At 32.3% G+C, this 14760-nt stretch overlaps 1 protein-coding gene across 2 annotated transcripts in view; it reads right to left on the bottom strand.

Annotated features, from left to right (window-relative positions):
* Positions 1–3966: 3966 nt before the first annotated feature.
* The window catches only part of LOC124433150 (DNA fragmentation factor subunit beta), an 11491-nt gene continuing 697 nt past the window's right edge, over positions 3967–14760 (bottom strand). For both annotated transcript variants that reach the window (XM_046982827.1, XM_046982828.1), the window contains 6 exons: positions 14588–14760; positions 13645–13746; positions 10808–10937; positions 10525–10736; positions 8086–8699; positions 3967–7118 (listed from right to left, as the gene is read on the bottom strand). The exon at positions 14588–14760 is cut by the window's right edge. In XM_046982827.1, the coding sequence (XP_046838783.1) occupies positions 6950–7118; positions 8086–8699; positions 10525–10736; positions 10808–10937; positions 13645–13746; positions 14588–14644 (1284 nt within the window). In that variant the 5' untranslated portion in view covers positions 14645–14760 and the 3' untranslated portion in view covers positions 3967–6949. The remainder of the gene's footprint in view (positions 7119–8085; positions 8700–10524; positions 10737–10807; positions 10938–13644; positions 13747–14587) is intronic.

The raw sequence follows: 14760 nt of genomic DNA, 5'->3' as shown, positions 1-14760 counted from the left end.
AGTCGATTAATGTTCGGTTGGTAAAGCCATCTCGAAGCGACCACAGGAAAGCGAGGGAAATTCGTTCGATTCGCTTTTTTCACCCTCTCTTATTTCTCCTACTCCTAACGAGATTGCTTTGGTGGATTTTCATCGTGCTTACAAAATACTCCTGCTCAAGGAGGGAGATAAATCGGGACTTTTTCGGGATAGGGGAGACGCGTAGAAAGAGATAGGTAGATAGATAGATAGATAGATAGATAGATAGATAGATAGATAGAGATAGAGAAAAAGTGATAGAGAAAGAGAGAGAGAGAGAGAGAGACAGAGACAGAGACAGAAACAGGAATTACACGAGAAGCCGAATTTCCATGCATTTGTCGTTCTCATCGAGAACGTTACTGCCTCCATATTTGCACAGTATCGATTTTCGACTTTACTTATACAATTGGCAACATATTGCGGCCTAATTTGCACCCCAAGCTTTAACCTATGGAGGGTCACTCAACCGCAAAAACTCAACGGCACGTGAAATACAAAAATAATTTAACGTGCCACCTTTTCCCGTTCTCCTCGATCGTGTTCAACTTTTGCACATATTATTTTCTTATGGACAGCTGTCTCCTTACCTTTCCTTCTGTTTGTCTCCTTTATTTTCCTTCTTTTCTTTTTTCCTTTCTTTTTTTCTTCTTCGAGAGGCAACATCTTCAACTTGCTGCCATTTTCAGTTTCGGTTAGTTCAAGTGTCCATTCACTACGATGGCGTCACGAAAAGAAAAACGAAGGAAAATTAAAAACAATTCTTCACTCGTATTCGAACTCGCTTAAAGAATTTGATACATTCGAAGGATCGAAAATGAAATCGTTATTGTTTTATCAAAAAGTTTCTATCAATGGTTATCTGCTTCAATATCATTGTTATCTTTATTTATTTATTTTTCTTTTTTTTTTTTTCACAAAATAATTATCATTCCTCTGCCGATTATATTAATCGAAATATAACGTGTAAATTTATCGCTATTTCCAATCTCCACCATTCTACTACCCTCCTTGACAATCTCAAAGTTGGAATGAATTTACAACGGTAACGTTAAAAATCGAGAGCGACGTTCGATAGAATAATTCGATTTTGAAAACGCACTCGTTGAATTATCTAGACAAATTTTGTTAGATAAAAACAGAAATCAAATCATCGCCATTCGGCTTTTCGCCATTTATTCTTTCGTAGTATAATATACTACGGTGATGCATATTGGTGATCACCAAAAAAAAAGGTACATTACGAATACGAATGTTTCTTCATAATTTTATCTTTCACAATTGATTATCGTCGTTCTTCGTTTGAAAATATTTTTCTTCTAATAAATAAAAATACATTAATCTGTAATACGTATTTGAGTGTTCTTCTAATTATCATTCAATAAATATACATATTTATTTTTTAACGTTCAAAATATCGATCCATTTTGTTAATGGAACATTATAGATACGTATAAAGGAAATCCATTGTGTATTGAGCCGTAAATAATAATATAATAAAAAAAGATCAAGGATAAAAGAGAAAGATACGAAAAGCCTCGATCTTGTTCTTTCCCTTTTAAATCCGCGTTTGTATACGCTCAATGTTCACTTGACAATCAACTGGCAAAGTGGTTGGTCGACAAGGTCGACGATAAAGCCGAAGAAAAGTGAAAATAAATGACGATCGTTGAGGACAGAGTTTAAAGCTTCATTCAAGTTGCTCAGTGAATTCGAAATCGTCCTATTATCGTTCGTTTTGTTATTGCATTCGTAACGAATATAGAATATAAAGCAGTGGAACGTAATAAGATGAAAATGAAGATTCGCATTTGGTAAGAAATCATTTATTATAATATCTCGTTATTTTAATAATTAAGTTTACTAAGAAATGATAAAGCAGAATATTGTTGGCTAATTAGACGTATATATTTGTCATTGAAATGTACCACGTCTGAAAATAATATTTTTATTTACTCATATACATATATCATTACGCTTAAGGAAATTGTTGGTATCTTTTTTCGATTCTGATTGGTTCAAACATTTGGACCAATATGTGTCCTTCAAACCAAGTCCACCGTCCTTGCAAAATCATTTAGTTTAATATTGTTCTTCGACGGGAACAGACCTTGTATTAGATACTTATTATCGATAATTACAAATTAATTACTTTCCATAGACGTTCTTTGATGAGATATCTAATATCGTTTGGCATCCGTTTTTCTCATTCTTTGAATTCGTTTTTCTGAAAGCTACATAGCTAGCAAGAACGAATACGAATTTACGACGAGGGTAAGTCCAATTATCCCCTTTTCTTTCACCCTTTTACCAATTTAACTTTAATTTCCCCGTTTAATTATTTGAAGTCCGGAACGATCATAAGGTGAGACGATAATTGACTGGAAAAGGTCCACCTAGGCAAAATTCGTCATTACAAATTTCTCGGAGTAACGTCGACGAATGAACGAAGTCTCGTAATTCTGCCCTTTCTCCACGATTTTACGACCCTTTCGAGGAAATTATCGCACTAATTTGATGGTCACATACCGACCCTTTTCGAAATAGTCACGTCGCCAACTCTCTCTCTCTCTCTCTCTCTCTCTCTCTCTCTCTCTCTCTCTCTCTCTCTCTCTCTCTCTTGTTCTCGATAAAATCTGAAAGCGTCTAATTAACGAGCGAGAAGAAAAATTAAGTAGCTTAATGAAACTTGTCTCCGAATGAGTATTTCTCTCTATCTACAAACTGTCCCCCTTCGTTCTTTTACTTTCGTTTATAAAGGAAAAAGCAGACGTAAACATTTGAACGATGGTAAGAGAAGTGGATGATGGTAGGAGGGAGCGTGGGAGGGGAGGGGTGGGGGGGAAGGGGGAGATGAGGAAATCGAGCCAGTCTGCAGAGTAATTGTAATTAATTGCCGTTACGTTCGCGAAAGCGAAAAATAAAAAGGATCGAGACTTTAGACGTTCGAGTTAATGCGAAATGAGTATGCAGAACTTATACAATATCGTCGTTAATGGAGTTTTCGCGATGCGATTCGCGAAAAGTTTATGTGCTCCAAGATTCTCTCTCTCTTTCTTTCTTTATCTCTCTCTCTCTCTCTCTCTCTCCCTCTCTCTCTCTCTCTCTTTCTTTCTCTCTTTTATTCTTTCTCTACAGCTGGATAGCGAAAACTATGGTATGACAGGTGCCGCATTAAGGGTGCTGCAAAAGAAGAAAAAGGGAGAGAGAGAAAGATAGTAAGTGGGAGAAAAGGTATGAAAAAGGAAAGAGAGAGAAAGAGCGCAATTAAATTAAATGGCACTCGGGCGCGGTTCTTACGTTATAATCGTCGTTTTAATTGCAACGGTAATTAAACTGAGCGTAATTGATTTACGCATACTTTTTTCCGCGGGTAGTAAAGAGAATCTCGAGGGGAGAGGAGGAGAATGTAAAGTTCAAGTTTGAACGCACAATGCATCGTTTACTTTATTTCACGCTCGCTAGATCTTTACTATCCGTTTCTCTCTCTCTCTCTCTCTCTCTCTCTCTCTCTCTCTCTTCTTCTCTCTTTATCTTACTTCTTTTCATTCTTTATGCGTTGTCTTATACTAAAAAAAAAAAATATATATATATATATATATATATATATATATGTATATATTTTTATTTATCTAAATTTGTGCCGCATAGGATCAACGTACATTGAAAACTAGGTTGGTAACTTCTAAAATAGATAGATTGGGGTCTTCGCGAATTTATTTATTCTTCCGAGAAGAACTTTTCGAGCGTAGACGTGAGTTTAAGTAGTTGGAATGAATATCTTAATGTTTTCAGCTTCGTGGTTCCTCGTGAGATTACAAAAAAAAAAAAAAAAAAAAAAGAAAAAAATGGATGAACGCCGTAAAATGGTTTAAAGTTTATATGAAAGATGGGCATAAAAGAACAACGAGCGGAAAAGAGGTAAAACTGAAGGAATAATCGATTAACTAAATAATAAATTCCATTATATTCGATCGATAACGTAGATACATAGACAGAACATTCGCATTTCTTCGATAAAATAAAGAATAAAAGATAACATTCGATATATAATCACTTTAAGCGTTCGTTCGACGTTAAAACAAACTGTTTTTTATCTACTTTCTTTTTTTTTTTCTCCTTCGTTTTCTTCCCTTTTTGTGTTTTTTTTCTTTTTGCTTTCTTTTTTCTTTCTTTTTTTTTTTTGTTTTTTTTTTTTTTTTTTTTTTTTTTTTTTAAGAGAATAACGAGGTCCATCTGTACGCGTCACTCGTTTTACAAAGAAAAGACCTTATCAATCGCGCGAAGCAACATTTACAATTCAAACGAAATGTCGCTGATTGACAATTGGTCGTTGAGTTAACGTTAACAAGCCGACTATTAAGTTACCCACGCACGTGTCGTACGTCCTCGCGAAGAAGACGTCAGAGAATACTATATAAGCGGAGCCAATCGTGACGCATTTTCTTGGCACGTTTAAAGAACCCTCCAAACGGATGTCTTCGTTAACACCTCCTTTCGATTGATCTTATTCGTTATCTCTGCCTTAGTTCGTCTCCAAACGATGACAAAAAACAAATAATAAATACTGTCTATTGCGTTTACATATTTAGATTAAAAACATCAAAGCTTAAAACAATGTCTCAAGCGTTTATATAATTATATAATCGTCTATTACAACATATTTTTTTTTTTTTTTTGGTTGCAATCATCCATTTCTCATATATTTTATCGTTAATATAAATAAATCACAAAAACACATCTATGACCCGTATATATTGTACAGTCACGGTGGTCACTACAGCTAGAGGAAACAACGTGTTACATTAGCAATAGGAGAGACTCGTGACAGAGATATACATAATAGGTGTATATATGTATATATGTGTGTGTGTTAGTTTGTGTTGTTTCTTTTTTTTTTTTTCACATTGGTCAAATTTATAATTGTCTTCTTTTCATTTCTCTCTGAACTTCGATGTAATACCCTGTATTACTCTTTAGTTAAGTCGATCATTAATGATCATCAGACACATCGACGGACGTAGGGATTCTCTCTTGGTATGTTGGTGGCCGGAAAAAAGTTGGATAAAATATCGTCGTATAAGTATCGTACATAAAGGATTAACAACAAACATCGAGCGAAGAAGCTACGAAAGATAGGAAAGTAACAAGTGCAAAGATCGATTCGATTTAGCGAATCTATAATCATCGCGAACGTCTCGTAAGGAATAGTATTTCTACGTATATGTATATGTAAATAGTACATACAAAGTAATGTACTTTTCATATCGCGACACTTAACATCTTATCAAGTACAGATGTCGTCGTAAGTAATCGATTTACATTTCGACGGAGCATTTTTATGCTTTCTAGAAACTGATCGCTTTCATATCGGAAAAGCACCTTCGTGAATTATCGCAGAAGTCTTTGGAATGTAATATCGTACGATATACATAAGTACGTATGCGTGTATAGTGTATATAGATAATATATATGTATATATATATAATATATATTCTTCTCTAAACGTGACAACGTATATAGGTATATATAATATATATGTAGTTATAAGTATATATCAGAACTTTGTTTTAGTCTCTTGCTGACCAGTCAGAATAAAAATCTGTCCGAAAGATATTTCGTCACTACGTATATTTATATATGTATATGTATATATATATATATATAGTATACATATATATATATATATATATATATATATATATATAGTATATATATATATATATAGTATACATTTTTTCTAACAAAGTATTTTTCTCACACTAACGAGTCAACTACGGTTACATTAAGGTTTGTTTCTTTTTTTTTTTTTTCATTTTTTATCGAAAGTTAATAAAGATCTTCATCATTCCTAGTTTCTGGAATTAACAGTTTTCTTTCCTTTTTTCTTTTTTTTTTTTTTTTTTTTCGGCGAAGTACACATTCACCATTTATTATTATATACTTTCCAAGATTCTTCCGTTGCGCTCAAGATATGAAAACACGAAATCCGTTTAGAACTTTCCAATTTACGAAGATTATCATCGATAAAGGCATCTTTGAATGTCCTTTAGGCCAGCACAATCAATTTTCTTTTCCGAAGAATTAACGTTTTTTCTATTGATTTTAACAAATCCGTAGGATAACGTACGATCTTTTTCTTTTCTCGTTTTCTTTTCTTTTCGAAATCACAAAAATCACGAAGAAAAATGTACGATTACAAATTTTTACGAAGGAACTATACGTACACCCTGTTTCAAAGATTACGTTTTCAGATTAGTAAAGACACCTATGAGAAAGCTTTCCCTTTCTTATAATAGAAAATGAAAAGGTCGAGGAAAAGAAGGCAATCGCTTAAAGTGTCATTTGTTACTTAATCAATCAAACAGAGCATACATCTAGCTTTACAATAGTGATTTGAAGTAATCGTTATAGTTTAATATTTACTTTTCTCTTTTTTTTTTTATATATATATAGCCTTTCGTTTAATATTGCTTACCGTCAGGCATGATATTCTCGTATGAGATTTTATAGAAATTTATAGAATATATTTCTTTATATATTGCTTTCCTTTTTTTTCAACGCAACGAAAGTACTGTCAACTTTCAATATTAACAATATGTTAAATCTCTCTCTAATATCAACAATCTTAAAATAAATAAATAAATATATATATATATATATATATATATATATATATATATATAGATATATATATATGTGTGTGTGTGTATTTATATATGTACGTAAACGTGATTGTATATACGTATGTATGTATACGTAAACATCGTTCAATACTATAATGTACTAATTTGCACTATCTCCCTAATAAAAGATTATTTTATAGTAATTTTACTCTCCCTCTTTCTCTCTCTCTCTCTCTCTCTCTCTCACACTTTCTTTCTTTCTTTCTTTCTTTCTCTTTCTCTTTCTTTAAATAGGATCCTCCTTATTAATATTCCGATTTATGCGAGCCCTTATCGTGACATACGACGTGTACCAGCCTTAAGTTTTTCAAAGTGAAGAGATTCTCATAAATATCGTAGATATCCTTCTCGTTCACTGTATCTTGAAGTGACATATTAAGAAGCCTTGGAACAAGGGTCCGAGATCGTTCGATTCTGTAAATAATAAGAAGAGAGACGGGTTTTTATTATAACGTTATAGTAAGATAATGTAAAAGGTAAGATTATAATAGAACGGTATTTTCAATTTACTACTTGAGCCATCGCTGTCCTTGCATCCAATATCGGTTTTGTAAGATATCTTTTACGTGAAACATAAAAACGATAATATTCTTGTGTAACTTCGTCCTTCGTTTTTACTACGTCAGATTTTGTCGTCCCGAAGTTATAAAGAAATTCAAAATCTAATCGCGTAACTATCGTCAAAAAAAAAAAAAAACGTTACGACATATAATGCGAGATATAATGATAATTTTTTTTTTTTTTTTTTTTTTTTTTTTTTTTTTTTTTTTTTTTTTTTTTTTTTAATATGAAAAGTTAGACACGTGCTTTTATAGAATAGAACTGACATGATGACACGTACTCGATTGTTATGAAAGCTTAATGAGAACACATTATAAAGAGGGTGTAGATACTTGGACGTATGGAGGGCGTCCTTGGCACTGTAGAAAAAAAAAGATGATAATAATAATAATAATAATAAAAAAAAAAAAAAAAAAAAAAAAAAAAAAATGTCGAGGACGTTACCTAATGCGTCATCGACATTGAACGTGTTAACTCATGCACACCGTGGAAACGCTTTGGTAATTGTATTTTATCGATATCTTAGTCTCCTACATATGTATACATATGTACATAGGTATGTATGTATAAAAAATATCTACACGTAATCTCCCAAGAGAAGTTAGATTTTAATGGTTTTATCGTCGAAATATTTTTTGAAATATTTTCTTTTTTTTTTTTTTTTTCTTTCTTATAAATAATAATGTGACGTAATGCATCTATATAGTTATAACGAATCAACGGAGGATTATTTCGAAAAGAAATATATCGATAAGCGATTATCAAAAAACTTTTGTCCGACGTATAATGCAAATCGAACATATCCTTCTTATAATCTTACTTGTGATCCAAATTCCAAGTTGAAAAGAGGACGAGTTCCTCTCTCGATCTGTAAGGATTAATCTTGTGTCTCGCCCCATAAGTACACTCGTTCGCATTCCAAACTCCTTCGCACCTGAATTCTCCCTTGTGATCGCAAATAGCTTTTTGCTCTTCCACGTTACGAAGTTTAATCCTAAAGGGACATTTCTCTGGTCGTACCTCAATTTCATCTGTGTCCTGTTTTCTCTCGACGGATAGTTTCGTGATTTTTCTTGCGTCGACCTCGTCGTTATTGAAACTTTCATCGATCGTTCTAACGTTTCCAAACAAACGAAAATGCGTACTATCATCGAGATGGCTCAATTTGCAAGGACAATGATCGTAACAATTTGAAGTATCTATTTCATCGACATGTTCCATTTCGTTTGAATCCTTTGACGCTCGACTTCTATCGAAATAATAACCGAAATAATGATCCTCCTTTAATTGCATTTTAAAAAAGGCTATAGTCTGTAATAATTGTTGCCTAGCTTTTCGATCATTTAAATATATATCCGAGGATCTGATCTGATCGATCGTCTTATATAAATATCCTCGTATTCTGTCCTGACATCGACGATGCATATAAGCTTCCTGAAAAGAGAATATATGTTTAACAAAAATGGTTAACAAAAGTTCTTTTCGAAATATACGTATATATATATATTTCCAGATTATATATATATATATATATATATATATATATATATATATAATCTGGAAAATTTTCAGATTTCTCTTGAAATCGTAATGGTACAAAACACGAAAGGATCTTTCCTTTAGGACACTATGATGTTCCTTTATTCTATAAAACCTTGTATACGTATATTTTCGTACTCATAAGATAGGTTTAGCTACATATACGATAAGATAGGTATAGCCATTCCATATGTCTTTGCTCGACGAAAAGTTTTCCCACAGGCCTCACCACGTTATCGGAAAACAGAAGAGCCACGGTATTAACCTACATAGAATTCTCGATCGAAAATCGACTTAAGAACGATCTAGTCGAAACGTCACGGGGGTTCAGTCACGGATATCCTCCCCCTTTAAAATCGGGCCACGTATCAACGAATAGCTCCATTCTGAAGCAGCTGTTCTCGCTTGAAATGTTCTTTTGATGGTCTTCCATTTGCGCGTTACAAAAATACGCTTCTTGACTTTTGGCAAGTTCATTCTATATTTTTCTATCGATATATTATTAAAACGTATTTTTTTATGTTTCTTCTTTTTTTTTTTCTTTTTCCATTCGTAAATTTAATCGCGTTTTACTTGTTAAACTAATCGATTGCATAGAAATATAAAAATTTCTATCTTTCGTAAATGTTTTTATTTTCGATATAATTTCCATCAAAAAAGAAAAAAAAAAAAAGAAAAGAAAAAAAGAAAAAAGAAAAGATACTATACTATCGATATAAATAAAATAATTTCGGAAGAAGCCAACTAATTGTAAGAAAATATCAAAAAGTAGTGCCTTTATATAATAGTTAATTTTATAAATGCGATTACGTTTCTGGAGAAGGTAGTGACATTTTAATAGTAGTAAGAGTAATCTTATAGATGTATGTGACTTTGAAAGCGGCATAATTCGTAATAGAGAGAGAGTGAGTGAGTGAATGAGTGATAGAGAGAGACAGAGAGAGAGAGAGAGAGAGAGAGAGAGAGAGAGAGTGAAAGGATATGTATGGACGCACAGGTGTATTAGAAACACATGACAAAGCGACAGCACCACATGCGACGCATCGCCAAGAGGGACAGCGATAATGAGTTAATTAATTACGTGAACTAGGCAGATAGGGCTTCCGAGATTACAGGGAGAAACGAGGCAAGCGATAAGTGGGACGTTGAGACTCTCAAAGTGTAATACGAAACTCGACGTTAATTAACCCTCGCGATATCGCGAAATTGACACGATTTCACCAAGTATTCAATCGGCCCATTTCGTAGATAACTTAGTACCCTGAGAACCGATTGAAAATTTCGCAAATGGAACTTTGTATTTCGATCTTTTACGATCGTAAACGGATTCGTAACAAAACACGAAATCTCGATTAAATTCTTTCTCGTTTGAAGATATAGTAATTAATCTTTCTATAGTAACCAAGTAATTTTACAAGTTATTTTATAAGTTATTTATAAGGAAGTTTAAATATAATAATTTTAAATGTATATTAATAAATAATAAATACATTTTACTTTCGTCATTATTATTATTATTATTATTATTATTATTATTATTATTATTATTATTATTATTATTATTATTGCAAAGAGGAAATGTTATAACGAAGTTATATACTTTGGTATTATCTTGATTTTGCATTTTCGAAACGATGTTGTTGCTAAAGACAAATGGAAGGACATACTTGAATGAGGATGTTGTACAAACGTAACGTCGAGTAATTTACTTATAACTTACCTTACTAGTATAATTAGTCTCAAGTCCACGAAACCACTCCGGATGTTCTTCTCTCAAACTAAATGCAGTCTTGGAGTCATCCTTATTCAAGGCATTGTTCAAAACGGCAATTTTGTTCTTAAGATTCTCTGTCAGAAATTGCGATACTTTATTTCCGGCAGTGATGTATTCGATATTAACGCTTCTCAATGTTTCATAAAGTAGATCAGCATCTACGATAAATAATTGTTGAAAATAAATCTGAATATATACGAATGAAAGTGTTCGAAATGATTGGACCAACCGGACAAAACCTTCTCTCCTGGTTTCTGCAAGATCAAGGTCGTTTGTGGTTCCAACGTATGAAAATAATCTTCGTCTATTAAGGATCCGTCGAGAAGAAAGACATTCACCTCGGCCAAGTCGTTCGTTATCTGAAATAGAAGAACGCCCACGTGTCACTGCATAATCGATCTTCATATACGCGTTTAGACCCAAACAAACGACGAAAATATTTTTTTCTCCTCGTAGTACTATTTCAGTGATAAAGAAAATTATTCATTCTTAATATTATCTATTAATAATAATTATCATTTATTATTGATCAAATTTGAAATAAAAAAAAAAAAAGAAAAAAAAAATGTAACAATCTTTTAAAATTAGAAAAATCATCGTTTAAATATAAATTATCTAAATACTTAATCCTCACTGTAAAAGGACAAATTCTAATGTCTTTTTCTCTCTATAAAGAAATTCTAAAGTTTACCAATTAAAGAGAAGAGTATCGAGTATAATCTATCTTCAAAGGAATACATAGCGTACATATATATATATATATATATATATATATATATATATATACCGCCTTACTCGCTCTCGAATTGATCGAGAACAAATTGAAAAATAATTCGAAGAGGGGGAGAAGAATTTCTTTGGTGAAATAAATGTAGTAAAAATGTGATAAGAAAAGTGGATCTAAGAAAAGTATGAATCCGCAACGGAAGCGAAGTATTGGTATAGTGCCGAGATGAAGACACGACCTTGGCATTGAGGCTGCTCTCCCTGTCCCTGGCCCGGATGGTTCGATAGAGCTACACGCTGCAGGCCAATAGGATTCGTTTCCAAGGTCATACTGCAAACGGATTAACTTATCCACAAAACGCTACACTCTTCCTCTAATCTTTTTATATTAAGATTGGGTATCCTTTGAAGAAAGATAGAGAGAGAGAGAGAGAGAGAGAGAGAGAGAGAGAGAGAGAGAGAGAAAGAGAGAGAGACAGAGATAAAGAGAACAAAAATGAAAAGAAAGAAAGTAGCCATTTGTGTATGATAAAGGAAAAGTTCTTTTCGTTGTAAATCATAAGAAATCGGTCTTATTGAAATATCAAATCGTCCCCGCAACTCTCGAATAGAATTATAAGTATATTCCTATTGAACTGTCCGACAAAAGCAAGTCCCATTTTTTTTCTTATAATGCTCCCTCTCTCTCTCTCTCTCTCTCTCTCTTTTTTTTTCTCTGTATAAAAGTATTTCGTATTGCGAATCTGACTGATATTATTTTATATTTGAAATGAAATATATAAACGAATTTTTATATCAAACGAAACGTAAATGAATAATCGAATTTATCGATTAGTTAGATTATGGTTTGTTTTGTTAAATCTAAAGCGTGGCAAAGTGGATCCATCGATAAAATTGAATTTATATGAAAATTATATCCTGCCAGTATCATAAATTGCTGTTAAATCGTATAAGTACTTTTTCAAATATATTTATTAACGACGCCAAATCGATTTGAGCTACAATCCTCTTTTTCTCTCACTCTCTCTCTCTCTCTCTCTCTCTCTCTCTTTATATTTTAAAACGTACAATACCATGGAACGATCCAAAAATACTCGATGGAATGTTGTTATCGATTCTAGCAACGAGAAATTTGAGCTTTTTTCTCTCGAACAGCGTATATTATCAGATTACACGTTATTAAGACCTCGAATTTGATAACTTTTAATGGGGTTCGAGTAAATGGAATAGTTAATATTGTTACCGATAAGAGTCATCTCGCTTTATATCTTCTTCGTAAATGCGTAAATAAGAAAACTCGCAAAAAATTTATTCCATTTTCAAAGCGTTTACTTTTAATAATAAAAAAGGGAGACAGAGAGAGAGAGAGAGAAAGAGAGAAAGAGAGAAAATTATAATAAATATATATATATATATATATATATATATATGTATATATTATAATATATATTATATAGAAAAAAATTGATTACTATTTCGTTACAAAGCGCATTATTATTAAAACTATTGAAATAAAAAAACATTGCAAATATTTTATTGCAAAATATTTATGATTTTCTTATAAACTCATAAATATTTCCATCGAATCGCCGTAGACATATTGAAATCAATCAAATTTATATGAGAATTTAAAATGAAATTGATAAAATCGTAAACACTTTTGGAATCCAATAAAAATCTCTAGAGAACTTTTTAATCATTCGATGTGTACATATATATTCGTAAAAAAAGCCAACGTTTATGTGTGTGTGTGTGTGTATGTATATACACACGTAAATATAAATATAAATAAATATACACATATATATATATATTTATTAGACATTTTATTCGTTATTAAAAAATAATCACACGTATACATCTTCGTTATCTCATAATCCGTCTCTCTTTTACTCTGCGTTTTCATAAAGCAATTTGAAGTGCAATCTGTCAGAGCAGAACTCGCGCTCGTGTTCTTCTTTCTCTCTCTTTCTCTCTTTTTCTTCCTCTCTCTCTCTCTCTCTCTCTCTCTCTCTCTTTACCTCTCTCTATTTTTTTTTTTTATTTTTAGGACGTTTCCTACACTCGAAACCTACACCGAGAGTACTTTTTACCGCGAGGCACATACGCCCCAGTTTTTGATTTCCAACTTTTATTACAAAATGCGAACAACACAAGTCTCAACAAAGATATACATACATATATATATATATATATATATATATATATATATATATATACATATATATATATATACACATATGTATTCTGTAACAATGGATTGAAATAAATGATAAAAGCATAATTATTCTCAAGTAATTAACGAACCATCATTTTCGGTATAATGAAGTTTCTACTTACGTTCAATTTCATGCAAGCTTTTCTTTTCAATTCCTGAAGACTTCGACAGGCAACGCCGAACTTTCTCGTCCGATTCACATCTGTTATCTTGTAACCCCTTAACTGTAATCACAAGGGAAACGAGCTTAATTGTGATTTATTGCAAGCGGAATAATGTCAGTATTACAAACATGGAAGTAAACGAAGAACATAATTATATTAAACGTAATATATTATTGAAAATCAATAAGAATTAATAATAAATTAAAATGTATAAAATGCATATATATATATATATATATATACATATATCAAGTTATAAAAATAATATTTACTTTATGGACGGGTTCTTTAATTAGAAACCAATCAAAATGGAGCGAAAAACGATCGATTTCACGGGCGAAGTATTATCCTTGCAAATGCATACAGTAAGTATAACAACAAAAAATAAAAGAAAGAAAAAGAGAGAGAGAGAGAGAGAGAGAGAGAGGGAGAGAGAGAGGGGGAGAGAATAAAAATTCAAAAAGACGCGCCATTCGATCACAATGGTTCAAGGTCGTGGAAATATCAGTCGCCACAGTTTTTCCGGTTGACCCATATCTTATTCACCCATTACCCAATCCCAGCAAACCGAGAGTTAGTCTCCGTCATATTCAAAGACAAACAACGCGAAAAGAGAGATATATTCGAATCTGGTTGCTACTCGATGCAAGCTAAATTGAACTTTGACTGGCGTCGTTATTTCGACGTTTTCTTTTCTTTGTGTCCTTTTTAATCAACCAACACAGATTCAATGAAACGAATGAAAATTCGAATAAAAATACGAACTGACGAGTTAACTTTTTTATTTTCTAAAAGAAAGAGAAAAAGAGAGGTAGAAAGAGAGAATAAAAATAACGAAGGAAGAAATCGATCGACGGTTTCGATCGTTCGATATCGATTAAAAATCTTGAAAGATACGTACCTCGCTTTTGCAAGATGTGTCGGTCAATCGACGAAAGCATTCAGCTATAAGCGACATGATCCTCTTTTTTGAGCAATCAGGAAGAACAAAAAGATAGATGAGATGGCAATCTTCTTCGGAACACTTGTCTTCTCTTCTTTATGTATTAGATGTGTCTTCTTTGTGTCAAAACT

The sequence above is a fragment of the Vespa crabro genome, chromosome 2 (genome assembly GCF_910589235.1).
Source record: "Vespa crabro chromosome 2, iyVesCrab1.2, whole genome shotgun sequence".
Lineage (NCBI taxonomy): Eukaryota > Metazoa > Arthropoda > Insecta > Hymenoptera > Vespidae > Vespa > Vespa crabro.
The sequence above is the reverse complement of the archived record's forward strand: the minus strand, read 5'-3'. Positions and strand labels throughout refer to the sequence as shown.